This window comes from Panthera pardus, unplaced genomic scaffold (genome assembly GCF_024362965.1).
Source record: "Panthera pardus isolate Hobbes unplaced genomic scaffold, ASM2436296v1 HiC_scaffold_1, whole genome shotgun sequence".
Lineage (NCBI taxonomy): Eukaryota > Metazoa > Chordata > Mammalia > Carnivora > Felidae > Panthera > Panthera pardus.
Genome location: NW_026526654.1, coordinates 76,700,875 through 76,719,774, shown reverse-complemented (window position 1 = coordinate 76,719,774; position 18,900 = coordinate 76,700,875). Strand labels below are relative to the sequence as shown.

Below are 18,900 nucleotides of genomic sequence, written 5' to 3'. Positions count from 1 at the left end.
AATAGGAAGGTTGACCAAGATTCAATAATGGCAGTGATAGTCCTTATACCCTGTGCCATTTTGGAGTGTTTATTCTTTGTCGGATACTTGCTAGACCTTCAAATACATTATTCTTTTAATCCTCAAACAGTCTTTTAGGAATTATCTTGAAACCCAGAGAGGTAAATGACCTTGCCCAGATATCACCTACTTATCAAAGTGGCCGTGTTACTACCCACAGTGCTCAGGATAAAATGATGATTTAAGGAGCTGTGGAAAGGGAGAAGGGAAAGAAACGTGTCTTCTAACAAGAATCAGTACCTTGGGGTCAGTGGAAGAAAAGAAAGAAATGAGTGAGCATTGAACCAAAACCAGCAGGATGTTCTGGCCCCAACAGCCATGTAGATCTGACTTTCTGAGATCTCATTTCTACCTCTTTCTCCCCGAGCCCTTACCCTGTGAGGCTCCCTTTCCAGCGGGCGAGACCTCTGCTTAGAGTGCAGCAGTTGTGAGCGGAAGAAGACTCTTTAGCTCTGCAGATGGAGGAAATGTAAACTTTAGAGGCACACACAGGATTTTAGAGCTGGAACAGATCTGTATTTCAATAAGGAGACGAAGACCCGGGAAGGCTACATGACTCACCCAAGTGCTTTTTATACTTACCATACCTAGCATTGCAGATTGGAACTCTGAATGTCGTGTCTCCTGGACCCACTGATAGTCTCTGAAATGTCAGCTGTATATTTAATTAAATACGGCTTTATAGATCGACTTGACAACCAAAGCAGATTAGACTAATACTGTTTCCCCTGCAATATCTATTCCAAACACCACCTTATAAAGGAACTTTGGAATAGAGCTTATTTGTTATTTGCAAACTAATTATATCTATGCATGGAAGACTGCCAAACACCTAATTTTGACTGAGACTTAAAATTGAGTTTTAATTTAATTATTTAATTGAATTGTTCATGTGATCACCACATAAGATTTTTTAAAAAGTCTCTTTTCCTGAGAAATACCTGATTCTCACCAAATGGTTTCATATCATTTGGATCTTAAGAGAATTAGGATTATTCATCAAAGAGAATTAGGATTTTTCATTGAAAGATACAGCCTGAGGGGCACCTGGGTGCCTCAGTGGGTTAAGCGTCCAACTCTTCATTTTGGCTCAGGTCATGATCTCATGGTTTGTGAGTTTGAGCTCTGAGTCCGGCTCTGCAGTTCAGAGCCTGTTTAGGATTCTCTCTCTCTCTCTCTCTCTCTCTCTTTCTCTCTCTTTCTCTCTGTCTCTCTCTCCACCCCTCCACCGCTCACACACACACATGCTCTATCTCTCTCTCTCAAGAATAAATATACATTTTTTAAAAACTTAAAAAAAAGAAAGATACAGCTTGGGGCGCCTGGGTGGCTCAGTCAGTTAAGCGGCCGACCGGCTCAGGTCATGATCTTGCGGTTCGTGAGTTCGAGCCCTGCGTTGGGCTCTGTGCTGACAGCTCAGAGCCTGGAGCCTATTTCAGATTCTGTCTCTCTCTCTCTCTCTCTCTCTCTCTGACCCTCCCCCATTCATGCTCTGTCTCTCTCTGTCTCAAAAATAACTAAACGTTAAAAAAAATTTTTTTTAAAAAAGAAAGATACAGCTTGAGAAATGATTGTAACATTATAAAGACAAGTTAGAGTCTAAAATAGATTTTCCCTCTTACTTCAAGAAAGAGCAAAATTTATAAGTATAAATTTTGAGTAATAAATTATTTTATATTTATAATTGCTCAGAGTACTTCTGTTGCCTATAAATAAAACTACAAGAAACATTTTAATCCTGATACTAAACTTACCAGTTGCTATAATGAATTACCTGACTTCTGTTTACATACCTCTTATATCTTGTCTTTCTATCAGCTCAAGTGCTGCTGAACAAACTTCCAGACAAAATATAGTGCTTCTTTAAAATAAATCTCACTATTTACTATCAATGTAAATACGTTGATAATTACATTGATAAATACGTGTATTTATCAAGCCACAAGAATGTCATCAAGCCAAGTTCATACAACATACTAGGAACTATAAAGATTGCATATAATGTGGTGAATTAACTGTCCCTCAAAGATGTACTCACGTATTCAAAACAATTAAGTTTTATAACTGACTAAAAGATGAGGGATAAATACTTGTGCATTTCTGAAAATGTCTTAAAACATTTTCAGAAACGCATAGTAATTTTTGCAGTTCCTTTTTTCATTGAGATATAGTTGACATATAACATATTATTGTTTATATGTATTATATAGTACATTTTTATTAGAACAACAAGTTCCAACTTGTTTTTGTGAAGAAGTGAAAGAAGCAAGGCACTGGGGTTTTTCTTTATTCTAAGCCAAATCCCTGTTATCTTGTAGCCATTAATGAGTCAGGTAAGACTTTTGAACTAAATCTTTACTCCATGGAGTGAAAGGCTTTACCCAAAATCCCGCATATTTGGGGAAATCCAACTGCCCCTGTCTTGGTTCCGTGCAGCACCAGAATGCAGGGTCAGGTTCAATCAACCGTGTGTAGGAAGTGCCTGCTAGCACAGAACAGGTGGCTTGGGAAGTGTTTATTCTTCCTGTTGTCTTTCCCTGGGTTTCCCTAGAAGGGACCCTGAAGACTAGGAAGGGAAAGCTACCATGGCATCACCTAGGCTCTGCATCCATAGCCGCCACTCTTGGTTGCATCAGAATTAGAGCTAATGGGCAGCCGGAGAGAGCTGCCTCTTAGAAGAACAGTCCTAGACATCAGAGCAAGCAAAGGACGTCTTTTGAAAAGTAGCGTGTGTCTGCTCTCCTCCCTCACTGTCTCCTGCGCTGTTTTCCTTCAGCTTGCAGTTTTTCTTCACAGTATCCTGTTCTTAGTTGACTTTGCTCCAGCTTCTGGTCCATTTCCCCATCGTACTGCTGGGAAATGATCGCACTGATGTCATTCAGAAACAATGTCAGGCATCTGTGTTAACAGTAGGAAATTTAATCAATCATGTGCCTCTCTCTCTCTCTCTCTCTCTCTCTCTCTCTTTTACTGAAGGAATAGTTATTGGATGAATATTTCCCTAATATACAAAGCCTGAGTTATAACAGAAAATATAGAAGGGTTTAAATTTCCCACAAATTCCATGAACACAGCCCTCATTCTTTTATATTGTTTTGTAACGTTAAAAGTTTCTGACTTTGTACCAGCTGGGTAGCTCATGTAGGATTTAGTTCTTATGAAATAGGTTTAGAGAAAATGTGCTCCAGTATATTTATAATTTGGGCTGGGATTATCTTCAGTTATTTGAAGGAGTTCTTTGTCCTAAGCCTACAGTATAAAATGAAAATGTCATATATCCCAAAGAAATGACATTCAGGGTGGTAAAAAACGTTCATTTCTTCGTGAGGATTAGTATTCTGTACCCATGAGCACATCCTCCTCCTTCTTTCAAGATGTCATTCAGGAATTCAAGGCAAAGAAGGCAAAAGTAATATTATAAAAAGGGATGACGTCATTGACCATAAATCAGTTTTTATTCTCTCACAGCAGCAATTGGAAAGGTATTTGATGTATTTGTAGAAGTTTTTATGTGTGGAAATTTTTAGATAGGCATCTAAATTTTAATTTTTTAAAAGTGAAATGGTACTTTAAGTTTTAAGGATGTATTTTTTTTTTAGTTAATCGGTGTTCTAGTTATGGGAGATAACATATATAATTAATTAGAGTTGTTTATACCTTGTAAATATAGTGACAAGGATTGTGTTTTACCAAACTGTGAAATTCAAATTTTGGCCTCATTGGAAAAGCTGGAAAAGCAATATAGACACTTTGAGTAGATATTTCAATAAATTCTGAATGCATTGAGTTCATACGTCAAGAATTGGTTTAATTTACCCACACCCAGCTAGTCTGATTACAACTCACTCATGAAACATTAATAAAGCACTGTGTTCAGTTCTAACATGATTATAATCTGACCTCTCCACAAAGGACAGAAATAGAAAGTATCTCTGATAACATTACCCTAATGCTAGGTTCATCAATCATAATCTGCCCTTTTTTAAAATTTGTTTTAGAAAAAGGCCTTTCACGGATGTGCACTGATAATCTCATCCAGCCCTCAACCCACAGGTCCCTGGTGCTCCCGGACCACATGTAGAACGTTCTCAGTCTGAGCAGCAGTACGACGTGCACTGAGGCAGAGAAAGAGAACTGAATGTCGTTTCACTTTTGCTGTATTACCTCCTTTATAAGATCTTCATGTTTTAAAGAAAAAAGTCTCTTTTTGATAGGTAACAGTTTGCATTTGGGTATATTTTTATGCTAAGAAAAAACGCCCTGTTCAAAGAAGAATTTGTAGTAAATGAGAATTTTTGGAGGTGTTTTGCAGCAACTCAGAATACTGAGCTAGATGTCATGTGTTTGCGTGCATGCTCTGGCCCCTGTTAGCTGTGACACCTTGGACAAATAAGTCACCCTTAATCTCTTGGAGTTTCAGTGTCTTTCTATCTATAACTGGGGATCTGCCTATTCCATAAACCTTCACGGAGAGCCAGCTCTGAGTAAGGCATTATGGAAAACACAAAGAAGCATTGAACAGGGACCCTACTCAAAAGCAAGCTAAATTAGAGAAATTCTTTCTTTATCCCAGTCATTGAGGGCCTGTTACACAGTTCATACTGCTCTAGGCTCTGGAAACTCTATCATGAGCAACACAGCGAGTGGCCTTCAGGAGCTCCCACTCTAGTTAGGAGCACAGACAAGTAAACGTGCAGTCACAGCAAATGCTGATAGAGGCTATCATCCATTCATTCAACAGATATGAGTGTTCCAGATGCTGTTTTATGTGGTTGGAGTATACCAGTGAAACAGACAAAGATCCCTGCCCTCATACAGCTTACTATTGATCGAAGGCAGACAGACAACAAAATAGTAAATAAATAGGTAAAATATGTAGTATGTGAGAAAGTAATAAATAGTATGGAAAAAAGAGGCATTGGAAGGTAAAGGGATCAGGAATACACAGATTGGTGGTCAGGATCCCCTCAGTGAGATTTGCATTAAGACTGGAAGGAGGTGAGGGAGTGGATCAAGTGACTGTCTTGGGGAAAGACCATTGCAGGCAGAAGGACCATCTGGAGCAAAGGCCCTGTGGCAGGGATGTGCTTCCCTTGGAAACCAAGGAGCCAGGGGGGAGTGAGCAGGAAGGGGGCACCTAGTACAAGACTGAGCAGGACCGAGGTCAGATCACAGAAGGCTTTGAAGGCCACTGTAAGCACTTTGAGTTTTCACTCTGAGTGAAATGGAAAGCCATCACAGTGCTTTGGAGCAGAAGAGTGCCATGATCTTACTTACATTTTGAAAGGATTGTTCTGGCTGCAGTGTTGGGAGTGAACTGTTGAGGCACAGGGTAGAATCAGGCGTATCTGTTAGCAAGTATTGTGAGAGATGATGGTGGCTTGGACCAGGGTGGTAGCAGTGAAGGTAGTAAGAAATTGATCAATTCTGGGTGGGGTTTTTTTAGTGGTTTTGTTTTTAATTTTTAATTTTCATTTTAGAGAGAGAGAACGTGAGTGGGGGAGAGGGGAAAAGGGATAGAGACAAAGAATGTTAAGCAGGCTCCACACTGAGCTTGGGCTCCAATCCCACAACCTTGGGATCATGACCTGAGCTGAAATCAACCGACCAAGCCACTCAGGCACCCCAATTCTGGGTGTATTTTTAAGTTGGAGCCAGTAGTCTCTTTCTGCAACTTCTGACTGTGACCATTTTCCCTAAGATTTCTCTAGGCTTACAGAGGCAAGTAAATGGTAGGGGGGACAGGTCCTGTAAATGTATAATGGTGATGGATAGAGCAGCAGAAATGGGATGGGGTAGAACATTTAGTGCCTTTTGTCATCTTAGAGTTTGAGCAGAAATTTGAGCAGCAGGAAAAGCCCAAGTTGACATGTTTATCTCCCACTACATTTTGATATTTTTGAGGGCATGGAATGCTTGTTCATCTGTATATCCTCCAAGGCTAGGCTTGGCTTTCTAACATAGGATAGAGGGTCAGTAATTTGGGGCTGGAGAGAGATTATTTTCCCATTGTTTATTTGCATTTCAATGAGATATACTCCTAGAGATCAGGGCTTTTGTCTTGTTTACCATAGTATCTCTGGGGCCTAGAATAACTGCCTGGCACATAATAGATGCTCGATATTGAATGGATGATGGATGAATGAATGAATGAATGAATGGCTGTTACCTCTGTTTGAAAACCTCTTCCCCCAGATGTCTTTATAGTTCACTTCCTCACTGTAGTCCTTAATTATCACAAACTCAAAGAAACCTTCTCTGATCACCTCCTCCAAAATAGCAATCCCCTCCTCATCCATGCATACTCCTTAACTTTCTTTCCAACCTTTCTCTTTTCTTTAGCACTTACTACTTTCTGACGTACTGTGTGTCTTACTAATAATTGGGGGGTGCGTCAATCTCCTCCCGCTACAGTGTGAACACTGCAGAACAGTATTTTCTTTTAGCTACTGCTATAATCCTAAAATCTAGACTATTGTCAGCGCATAGCAGATGGTCAGTCAATAGTTACTGAATGAATGAGTGAATGAGCTTCTTTCCCACCCCTGACATTTTTTCCTTCTTGTTACCAACACTTCTTTCTCATTGCTTAATTAATTATCCAATAATATTTATCAAATACTTTTAATGTTAGGTGGGGTGCTATGGAAAATGGAAAAGAAGCATTAGATATGATCCCTATTTTCGAAATGCTTATATTCTAATATATACAGTATTGCAAGTTTGAAACAAGTGCTAATTGGTAATGACCCCATTTGTTTGTATAGCACTTTCCAATTTATATGCAAATTGATTTTCACAAGTAAATGTGTATACATAATCTTACTGCATTAAACAGGAGGGTACAGGTTTCAAGTGTCATAGAAATTCATAGAAGAATTCATAGAGTGTGAGCTGGAGAACTCAGGAAACAAACATTGCACTTGAGTAAGAAGGATGGCTAAGACCTCAAAAAGAAGCAGGAGGTTGAAATGCTTTCATCTCGAGGAGAAAGGAGCCACAGAGGCTCAAAGGTTGTACCAGCTGCTGTGTGCCCCGGGGGTGTGAATTGTCTGTGCTTCTTGGAGCCAGGAATCCTATCAGCAAGTCCCAAGAAGTCATGGTGGACGGTGGGATCATGATTTGAGAGGCCTTAGCGGCCAGGTAGAGTTTACCCTACCATGTTTTGCTGGGAGGAACCGTGGAAAATTTGAGATAGAGGATGACCATAGGTACATGATGGTTTCAGAAGTCTATGTCCTCAGCAGGGTGCAAGACAGGTTAGAAGAGAGAAACAGGTTGAGGACTATTGGCAGTCACCCATGTGGAGAGCGATGAGAGCTAAGACCAGGGTGGGGTGAGTGGGAAGGGAAAAGAATTCTCTGTATTTATACATGCAGTGAGCAATCACGTAATAGGATAATTTAAGTTCCCTGCACAAGATGTAGCGCTATAATTCCTGATTGCTTAACTATATGCAACTCTCTTTAAGAATTTTTTCAAAATCAGAAGCAGATTTTTGAGGCAATAAGAGAAGGGGCTTGGAAGTATTCTTGCTCTTATCTAGAAGAGGAGATGGAAATTCAATATTCTTAAATAAAAGAATTCAGGAGAAATAAATATTCTTTCCTGAGAGTTCATTCCAGCAGCCTAGTTTCCTTTTTCATAAGTTTCAGAGACACTTTATCCTAAACCTGCTGGAGAAAGAATCCTCTAGCATCTAATACCCATGGGACAACATGGAAATGGGAATTAGGTAACTATTATCCATCTAAGAGATATCCCTCTACGGTGTAAATCTCACTCCTTATTTCCTTCCTCCCAGATCCCCAGGGCAGAATTATGGATTGGGAATTGGTTTATCTAGGCTTAAAGCAATTGCTTCTGCTTTTAGATATGCAAGTAGAGGGTAAAGCAAGCTATTAAGACCATTATAACCCTAATAGCTTGGTAATCAAGTGTTTCTGTATATTTTTCCATTGTAAGTATTTGCAACAAAATCTTGTTTCAGAGTCCAAAATGGGCTTGTGCAAGAAAACATAGTTCTGTAAAGAACAAATAAGCAGAGAGCACGTATTTAATAACAGACCGATACTCTTTAGAGTACAGTTAAGTCTCAGTGTCAGACTTCAGCTTTAGATAGGTCTTTATGCTTTCATTATGGGCTGTCTAAAATTTGATTCTTAGGTATGTATTTGATTTAGAGTTGGCTTTTAGATGTTCTAACTGGATTTTCTCTTCTCTTTGCACAGTGACCAGCAAGACAAGGTATAAGACAATATATAAGACAGATGTTTAAGACAGACGGTGTATACAGTGTATAATGTATAACACTATCTGTTGAATCTGCTACCTTATTGTTTCTTTGTTATTTAATCTTGTAATGCCCCTCCCCCCAAAAAACCTGAGACAAAATTATTTAAACAATTAACTTTCCATTGATTCACTCTGCTGCCTCTCCAGCATATAAAATAGGATAGGATAAATAACTATAGACTTTAATTGAATTAAAGAGTGTTAGAAAATTTTTAAATTAAAAAAAATATATAAAGATTGTTAGAAACAGGGGCACCTGGGTTGCTCAGTCGGTTAAGCATCCGACTTCAGCTCAGGTCATAATCTCACAGTTCATAGGTTTGAGCCCCGCGTCGGGCTCTGTGCTAACAGCTCAGAACCTGGGGCCTGCTTCATATTCTGTGTCTCCCTCTCTCTCTGCCCCTCTTCTGCTCTCTCTCTCAAAAATGAATAAACATTTAAAAATTTAAAAAAAAAAGGTTGTTAGAAGCAAATAATGACATAATGATTTTTTTAATTGAGATGGAACACATATTGAGAAAAATATATAAAATATTAAAATTAGCACCAAAAGAACTAAGACTTAAAAGTCTTTAAAAAATTTAAATGGTAAAATCTTCCCATCTCCACATTATCCAAGGCCATATTATTTTACGGGTAAATTCTACCAGATTTTCAAGAGATAATAAAGTCATTTCTTAGTAAGTTGTTGCAGAAAACATGGCCATCCATGAGGCTAGTGTGATCTTGACTCCAAAAGTAGCTAAAGGGAGAAAAAAGAATAAATAAATAGAGCCATTTCATGTATGGATATAAATACAAAAATTCTGAGTCAAGTATTATCTAACAACCCAACAATTATGTATATAAAATGTGTGAGTATATATATGTGTGTCAGATCAAAACTAATCCTTCAAGATTAGGAAAAAGACAGAGATGCTCCATATCACCACTATTATTGAATGTAGTCCTCAAGGGTGGGAACAATTCTATAAGAAGAAATAAAGAAGTTTTAGGTATATGGGGCACCTAGGTTGCTCAGTCAGTTAAGCATCTGACTTTGGCTTAGGTCATGATCTCATGGTTCTTGAGTTCAAGCCTCACATCTGGTGAGCTCGAGCCCTGCATCAGGTGAGCCCCACTTCTCTCCCTCTCCCTCCCTCTGTGCCCCTTGCTCACTTGCATCTTCTCTCTCTTTCTCAAAAAAAAAAAAAAAAGTTATAGGTATAACTAATTACCACAAGCAAAATCAACTTATAGAAATCAATGGCATTTTCTTTACATCATCAGTAACCAACTATGAAATATAATTTTAGAAATGTTATCATTGCATCAAAACTTATAGACTGAGAATTCCCACATCCTTTATGGAGAAAATATTAATTTTTAACTCTAATAAAATACATAGAAAATAATCTGTATAGGTAAAGAGACATTCTGGGACCTTGGATGGGAAAACCTAGTATCAATTTTCCAAATTACTGCACGAATTTATTGGACTCCCAATCACAATTATTTTGATGTATCCATGTGCACTTATTCTAAAAGTTACAGGGAAGAATAAAGGTCCAGAAATAGCTGCATTGACTCTGAGAAAGAAAAAGAAATCCACCAAATACAAAGATATCTGAGAAATAAAGATAATTAAAATAAATAAAGGTAACAATAGAAATAAAAAGAATGGGACAAGCTGGAGACTCACACATATCCAGAGAGAGAGAGAGAGAGAGAGAGGGAGAGAAGAGGAAGGAAGGAAGGAAGGAAGGAAGGAAGGAAGGAAGGAAGGAAGGAAAGAAGGAAGGATAAAAAGAAGAGGGAAGAAGGAAAAAGGGAGGACAGAAAGCAGAGAGAAAGAAAGAAAGAAAGAAAGAAAGAAAGAAAGAAAGAAAGAAAGAAAGAAAGACCTTGCAACCCTTTTATTGGTTGTAATCACTTGGCTGCTGATTGTATTGCTTTTTCTAGGTAGATTATCATATATGTAAACACTAGCGGTTTTACATCTTTGTTTCAAATATACACACACTAAAGATGACACTACAGACCACTGAGGAAAGGTGTGTTTGTTTAATGGATGGTATTGGAAAAACTGACGTACTATAAAAACAAAAATAGTACTGGATCCCTATTTAATACCACATATGAATGAAAGTAGACTCGAGGTGGATTAAAGATCAATATGTGAAAAGCAAATCCATAAATATAAAGATAATACATCAAAATTATACAAAGTTATCTTTGTAACTTCAAATCAAAATCCCAAGAGCATAAAAATAAAGAGAAAAAAGTATTTGATTATCTCAAAATTAGGAATTTCTGTTCAACAAAGAACAATATGGATAAAGTTCATAGACACATGACATTTGGGGGAATTCATCTGCAGTGTTTAAAACCAACAAGGAACTATTATCCTAAATATATCAAGACCTTTTGCAAAGTAACAACATAAAGATAGGAACCTCCATAAAAAGATGAGCAAAGGGTGTGAACAAGAAATTTATGGAAGAGGAAACCCAAAAGGCCAACAAGTGTATTAAAAAGATGTCAAGTTCCTTAGTAATCAGAGGAATACAAATTAAAACAATGAGATATTGATTGTTTCATATCTATTACACTGACTAAATTAGAAACCTGTATAATATCAAGAGCCAATGGGGATGTGGACATATAGAACCCTTTATGCACCACTGGAGGAAGTGGAGCTGGGCAGCCATTCTGAAGAGCACCTGCAGACTAATGGCTGCTGAGTCATGGGGTTTATACACATCCACTGTGGTGACACAGCAGTCCTACTCCAGATTATGAGTCCCAAAGAAATTCTTACAAAGATCCAAAAGGAGATGCAAAAGTGGACATTTATCACAGCATCGTATCATGGGGACTTAGAGGCAGTCTAATGCTCATTGCTGGGGGGAGTTCTATGCAGCCATTAGAATCAGTAGACTACCGGGGCACTTGTGTGGCTCAGTTGGTGAAGTGCCCAACTCTTGATTTTAGTTCAGGTCACAATCTCAATGTTCATGAGTTCAAGCTCCACTTCAGGCTGACAGTATAGAACCTGCGTGGGATTCTCTCTCTCCCTTCCACTCTCTCTGCCCCTCCCCTCCTTTCTCTCTCTCTCTCTCTCTCTCTCTCTCTCTCTCTCTCAAAATAAATAAACTTTAAAAAAATCTTTAAAAAAAAAGAAACAATGGACTACCTATACATACAGTGACATAATCTTAAAAAGCAATGCTAACTGGAAAAAAGTAAGAAACTACATGAAATCTATAACCCTATATCATTTTTATGAATCAAAGATACATACACAAATAATGAGTAATGTTTTATAAAAACACATGCAAACAAAAGGAGAGACTTCAAACACATTACAGATGTTGCCTCTGGTGGAGGAGAGAAATGAAAGTAGTAGAGATAAAAGAACAAATAGATTTTTAAAATTCAAATTAGTGAAAAATAATCATTCCTTCCACCTCTCGTATCTGCATTAGGCATTTTGTTCAATAATTGCTTTACTCTACAGAATAATAGTGAATTTCATCAATCCTTTCCAAATATGTTGTTAAGATTTATTTGAAATTGTCGCTGATGAACTGATTATGTGATGATGTTGGTAGAATCTTCCTTTAAATAATCTATCTGATTTCAGTATTATTTTGAACTCCTGTGAATACATTTGGACAATGGCTTCTCCATAACTTTTTGTTTTTCATCCTTTTCATTTATTGCACCAGGCACTAATTAGACTGACTTTTTTCTTAACTAACTAGTTATACTGCACTTACAAAATCATTTGTGTACATTGACCAAACCAACATTTATGACATAACCAATATAGAATTTTAACCAACCTCGTTCTTCTATTTTAGTGTCCTTCCCTGTGCCCTAGTCTGAACTATTATATCAAGACCACTACGATAGAGAATACAAAAATCCTGTTCAATTTCAGTACAGAAATTACCCTTTAATAAAGTCTAATTGTTTATATTTCTGAATGAGAAACATGCACAATAATTGGTTTAAGTAAAATATCAAAACTTTTGAGAGAAATAAGTCAAGAAGAAGTTGAGGGGAATAAAATTAGTAGTAAAATGTGATCACAGGAAAAGTTGAAAAGTATCATTCAGATATTTTATAGATTAAAAAAATGAAGTGTAATTATCAGAAGGCTAATTTAAGAAATCATTTATTAATTAAGTGAATCCAAATTGGTGTCAACACGTTGGAAATCAGGGTCGTGAAGCCAGAGAATGACTTCATTCACATATTTAGTTACAGCTGTAATTTAGAAAATTGTGTAATATGGCTGCACTTAGTTGAAATTTAAGAAGCTAGTTCTACAGCTTTTGTTCACGTTGCTGAAATCAGTGTGCTCTTAAAATCAATAAGAAATTGATGACAGGTGACTGCAGTAGGTGAGAGGCATAGTGAGCCATACAGTGATTGTCACTGCTCATATCACAGGTGTGAACAGAACTCGTGTCTACATGGCCCGATACCTCCAGAAAGCTTATGATGGTTTCTTGGGGAATGACAAGGCCTTCTTTTTTTTCTGACCCTTTACAGAAGCTTAGTATGGTCATTGGTTGTCATTAATTCGCATTCATTTCCTACTAGCTAGCAAACATCTAAAATCGCCCAAGGATTTCTACCCTGTATAAAAGCAAGGATTCATTTGTAGCAGCAGGAGGATGTCCCCTTTTCGTAGGGTGAGAGGCAAATTTGAGGACTTCAGGCAGGAAAATAAGTGTGTATCAATGCACTTCTAATAAAGTTGTTCAGTTTTAAACTAATGCTTAAAAATTAGAAATGAAATTATTATAAAATTAGAACAGGTACTTCAAATTATTTTTGTTTTAAACATGAATGTGGCTTTTTTAAGAAATCTACTTAATATTAAAAATTGTATCATATACATAGCTGGAGCCACACGAAAGTTAAGCATTTTAGAAAGGGAAAATTTTCACTCAGGTCTGTGTTTTATTGGAGGTTGTATGTTACCATTTCTAGGAATAGGATGTGTAATACATATAGATAAAATAGGGTAAAGCAAAGAACATATTGTACTCCTTTATATAGAATATTTCAAACTAAGAATAAGAGAGATTAGCTCAGTTTGTACTGTCTCTTATTTCTTTCTTGACTCATTACAGGCCCTGGAAAGTGAATTTGTTTCTTGCCAACTCCATCAGTGGATTGACCTTATCTTTGGCTACAAACAGCGAGGACCAGAAGCAGTCCGTGCTCTGAATGTTTTTCACTACTTAACCTACGAAGGCTCTGTGAATCTGGATAGTATCACTGACCCTGTGCTCAGGGAGGTAGGTGTTAAGTCCAATTTATTCCAAATATTTCTTTCATCTCTCAGAAAGACATTTGGCTTTCCATCTCTTTCCGTATACATTTCTTTGCAACATCAATTTTTACAAAACATAAATTCCAGAGTTTTTACAAATGTAGGAAAATGAATATTATATGTCAAAACCAAGTAATGAGACCTTCATGTTCTTCTTTTTTGAATTGTAGACATATATAATGCACTTCAATATCCCTATTTTGCTTGTTTTATTTTAGCATCTGAATTAAAATGCTTAATGCCCAGTGTGTGTTATTAATAAAACCTAGTGGGACATTTGAGTATGAATAGTTCACATTAAAATAATCTGCCAGTATGTATTTTCTTAGTAAAAGCAAACTTGCAGACTTCTACACAGAATGCTCAAAAAATGCATTGATAAAATAGATGAGGGCATATATAGTATTTTATTCCAGAATATTCACCAAAATGCATCAATGAAATAGATGAGGGTATAGTATTTTATCCAGGTAGGTTCTTACCCTGAAAGTTTATAGCTAACAGTTGGGAATTGTGTGTGCGTAAGTATTTTTAGTGAAAATATTCCTGGAAAATATTATTTAAATCACTTCTGCACTGCACCAAATGACTTCAGATAGGTGAAGGAGTAAAGAAGCAACAGCTGCTGGGTGAGCATCACTGCCAAGGAAGCCATGCCCCAGCCTCCATTCCGCCCGGTAGCTGCCATCTGCTGTGTGCAAAACAAGCAATCATGGAATGCTTGTTGTATTTTTTACTTTTAGTCTTAGAGGTGGAAAACTTGTAGATTTGGGAAATAAAGCCCTACAAGAAAAATTTGCATCCGTAAAGTTACTTCTTATATACCTCTACAAAAGCAAAATGATTCCATTTGTATGGCTTCAAGCAGAGAAAAGGAAAGGGAAGAGGCTCACAATGAGTGCTCATTGGACCCTTAGGGCTGAATATTCAGAGAACACATTGTAAGCACGTTATTAGGTGCAGTGTTACATCGTGTTGTATGTGCAAGGAAATGGATTATTGCCTGAAGCTGGAGGAAGGGAATAGAGACAGAGAATGAATGAATGAGAGAGAAGTCAGATAGTATGAAATTCATCAGTGAAAGAAGGGATTTTCTCTGCAAACCATTACACTCTCCTGATTTAGTATCCCTTGTACAAACTGTAATCAGATTATTTTGTAGAAGGTATTCTCAATTATTCTTTTCACAATATGCCTTTGTTTAACATATGTCCAGTTCTGTAAACGCCTTACAGATTGTATTCCCCTTTTAGACCCAATATCTATAGGATCAGAAAAAAAAGAAAATACTTGGAATACCTTATTGTTTTATTCCAAGACCACCTCCAACTTACTTTTCACTTTTAAATATCATATGGGATGCCTGGGTGGCTCAGTCGATTGAGCGTCCGACTTCGGCTCAGGTCAGGATCTCGTGGTCTGTGAGTTTGAGCCCCACGTCGGGCTCTGCGCTGACAGCTCAGAGCCTGGAGCCTGTTTCAGATTCTGTGTCTCCCTTGCTTTCTGCCCCTCCCCCGCTCATGCTCTGTCTCTCTCTCTCTCTCTCTCTCTCTCTCTCTGTCAAAAATAAATAAACATAACAAAAATTTTAAGTATCATAAACCATTTTGCTCCTGAATATTACAGGAGCAAATTGCACATTTTTATTACACATTTTTATCTATTATAAAGTTCTATCCTTGTAAAGAAAGTTGCAAGTTAATCCTCTTGGGCAAAATATAATATTTTAACCATATTGTACATAATGAAACTACAAGACCGCATTACCATTGACAGAATAATAGCAGACTTTTTTATATTCAAATGAGAGTAAATAAAGAGATAAATGGGAATAAAGAGAAAATGGAATTCGAATGGAGACTTTCTTTACATGGATATAGTGTTTATTACTTGAATTCTATAAAAATACTTGTTTCTATGAGATATCACACCATTGCTTTGGACAGTGGGGGGGAAACACTATGCATAGGCCTTAATTATCAAGTTATAAGACTTCCTAATGAAACATTACATGAAAATGTGTAATTTTTAAAAATTTTTGGCTGGTTGGGAATGGCTCAGCCATGATGTTTGCTTATTAGATAGACTGTCTGAACAGTATGCTTCTGCTCCTGATCCTCTCCTAGTGAGGCAGACTGCAGAGCACTAGGGTACCAGAATTCAGGACTCTCTCCTTCTAGCAGTCTCAGTCTGAGCGCCTAATTGCTGAACACCGAGGTTCCACTAGAGAAACTCCCAGACTCATTCTGTGATAGAGCTGTTCTCCCACCCCGGCTCCTCACCTGCCTCCCTGACCCAAACACACTGATGTCAGTTCTCAGGATACTTGCTAAGGGAGCACACACTTGGAACACAACGACCTTCCCTCCCCCAGCCAGCGTAGGCCCAAGCACTCACCAGCAGAGAGTAACATTTGCTCTGACCCTGAGGACCTGTGTCAACTCAAGACTGCTTGGGAAGATACTTTATTTCCTTAAGATCACTAGAGGCTGCTTATAATGTTGTAGCCATAGCAGATTGAATGAAATCAAGGGATAGGAGCTAACTGTCCTTCTCCCTACTCCCTATCCTTAGCTCATCTACCCTACAGAACTAACATATTCCCCCCAAAAGTTCTGCACTAGTATTTAAGAACCTGCAACAGATGGGAACCCACCTAAAATCTGTGAGCTCTCTAATGTCAACCAAGTCATCTAGCTCCCTCCACCTCAATTGCTGTCTCTGTAAACACGACGTATGTTTGCCAGCCCAAAAAGCACTTAAGATCTACTGTCGCACAATACAACTCTGCAGATAAGTGGAATGAAGTGCAGTATATTTGTTACTTGGTAGCCATCTATACCCCCTTACATATACATTTCCCCTGGGAAGGGGCCCTCTGGGAGGCATCTTTTATGAAAACATCAATGTTGAGATCCCAGAGGTCTGGGCTATGGCACCATGACTTAAGAAAGTTGATACCTACCTAAACGGTGGGACACAAACTCTTGAAAAAAAGATGTGTTCAAAATATTAACCCTCTTATTGACCTTAATGAATTTCTTTTACTTGATAATGTTTGTCTTTGTATTTTTAAAATACTAAGATCATTACATTTCACGTAGATAAAACCAAAGGAAGACTATAGTTATACTAAACTGCAACTAGCCTAAAGAAGATGAATTTTTTGATGCTTAAACACTTATTTAAAAAAATAAATATTTACTGTATGAATATCTGTATATGTCATATACATATATATACATACATACATGTATATATATATATATATATATATATATATATATATATATATACACACATACATATCCCACAATCTGCCATATCCCACAGTCTGCCTATAACTTTGAGCTTTGAGGTCAGTGCTAAAATTTGAGAAATGGCTTAAGGTTATTGATTCATTCTTCCTTGACAGGTGAAATCATGAAGCAGCACTAACCACAGCAATTATGGCATTAAAATGTCAAGAAATTAGAGGTCAGAATAACAGATAATTTTCTTCTCTATGTCAGATTTAAAATTGACATTCTTTGACAGCTTAGGATCTTTGCCTGAGAAAAATATGACAGCTTAACTTATTTTATACTTGTAAAGCAGTAACTGATAATAAACTTTATCATGACAGCCTCTGGGCAGAAACATGACAGAACAGTTCTGGTACAAAGCTCTTCTTAATATGTAAACACCAGATCTGTTGGATATTAGATATTATTTAAATTGTCTTAAGTCTTGGCTTACATCATAATCTTGTAGACACATTATTTCATAGATGAGCTCAAGTGACTATTTGAGCAGTAATTTTAAGCATGGCAATGAATATTCTTTCTTACTACTTTTACATGTGAATAAAAATTATGTGGTTTGCTTCATATTTTTACTTGCCAAATGATGGCTGAGAGCCTTTATCCTATGACCTGCTTAGGAAATAGAATATTCTAGTTAATAATATCTGGTCCGGTGGTGTTCTAACTCCTTTCTACTCAAATGTAGTTCATAGACCAACAGTATCACCATCACCTGGGCACTTGTGAGAACTTCAGACTCAGGCCTTCCCAAACTACTAAGTCAGAACATGTATTTTAGGAGGCCCCCAGTGATTTGTCTGAGACATTAAAGTTTAAGAAGCACTGTCTACTAAAGGTGTAAGAAGATCTGGAAAGCTCCTCAACCCCTACAAAAGTAAAGAGAATGATATGATGAACCCTCATGTACCTATCACTCAGTTTCAGATTTTTAACTCTAATTTCTTCTATATCCCTAGCCCTTCAGCTATTTTTAAGTATACCTGCCATATCTGGGCACCTGGGTGGCTCAGTTAGTTCGTGATTTCGGCTCAGGTCATGATCTCATGGTTCTTGAGTTCAAGCTTCCACGGCAGGCTCTGTGCTGACAGCATGGAGCCTGCTTGGGATGCTCTGTCTCCCTCTCTCTCTGCCCCTCCCCCACTCATGCTCGCTCCCCCCTTCTCAAAAATAAATAAACTTCAAGTACACCTGCCATATCCATCTAACCCCATCTAACTACTTATCCACTGTCCCATTCCCCATCCCATGGGCATCTTAGGATATCCAGGGAGAAGGTTCAAGCAAATTTATTTTGAAGAAAAAAAAATCTTTGCAGGCATTTCATATGCATTCCCAGTTCAAACCATTAATCTAGCCTAACATTCTCACTATATAATTTTTCCAAGGACATCCATCCATGTAGTATCAGAGCCAGATTTAGAACCAGGTGAGGTCTCCTGATTCTCAGGTCAGAGTTGCTTTATACCCACTACTTTGTAGGAATTTTAAAATAACAATATTTACTAATACTTACTAGTTTTAGGGGTGATACTCTTCTTACTTTCAAAATGATTCTTCAAAATAAGGGACCCCTAATGTGTATTCCCATTTCACTAATTTAACCTCTAAGGTTTTTCTTTCTATTTTGTTTATGCTTTCGAATTTCTTAAAAGTCTCAACTCAGTGAAAGTTCCTAGAATTACAGGGGATATTTTGCGATGGCTTTAAGAAATCATTCTCAGCCATTTTGTTCATTGTTTATTCTAACCACTTCTCAGAAAAACATAAGTTTTATCTGTATTTAAGAGTTCCAAAGGCACAAGAGGATCGTGCCATAGTCAATAGCTGGTTAGTAGAGAATACAAATTAAATGCCTCAATTTTTTTTTTACCATACTCATGAGTGAAGATCATTTCATTCTGAAATTGT

The 18,900-nt window shown here is 37.5% G+C and overlaps 1 protein-coding gene across 9 annotated transcripts in view; it reads left to right on the top strand.

The window, feature by feature from the left end:
- Window positions 1–18,900, top strand: part of NBEA (neurobeachin) — a 678,493-nt gene that overhangs the window by 620,089 nt on the left and 39,504 nt on the right. For all 9 annotated transcript variants that reach the window (XM_053900309.1, XM_053900303.1, XM_053900292.1 and 6 more), the window contains one exon: window positions 13,485–13,652. In XM_053900309.1, the coding sequence (XP_053756284.1) occupies window positions 13,485–13,652 (168 nt within the window). The remainder of the gene's footprint in view (window positions 1–13,484; window positions 13,653–18,900) is intronic.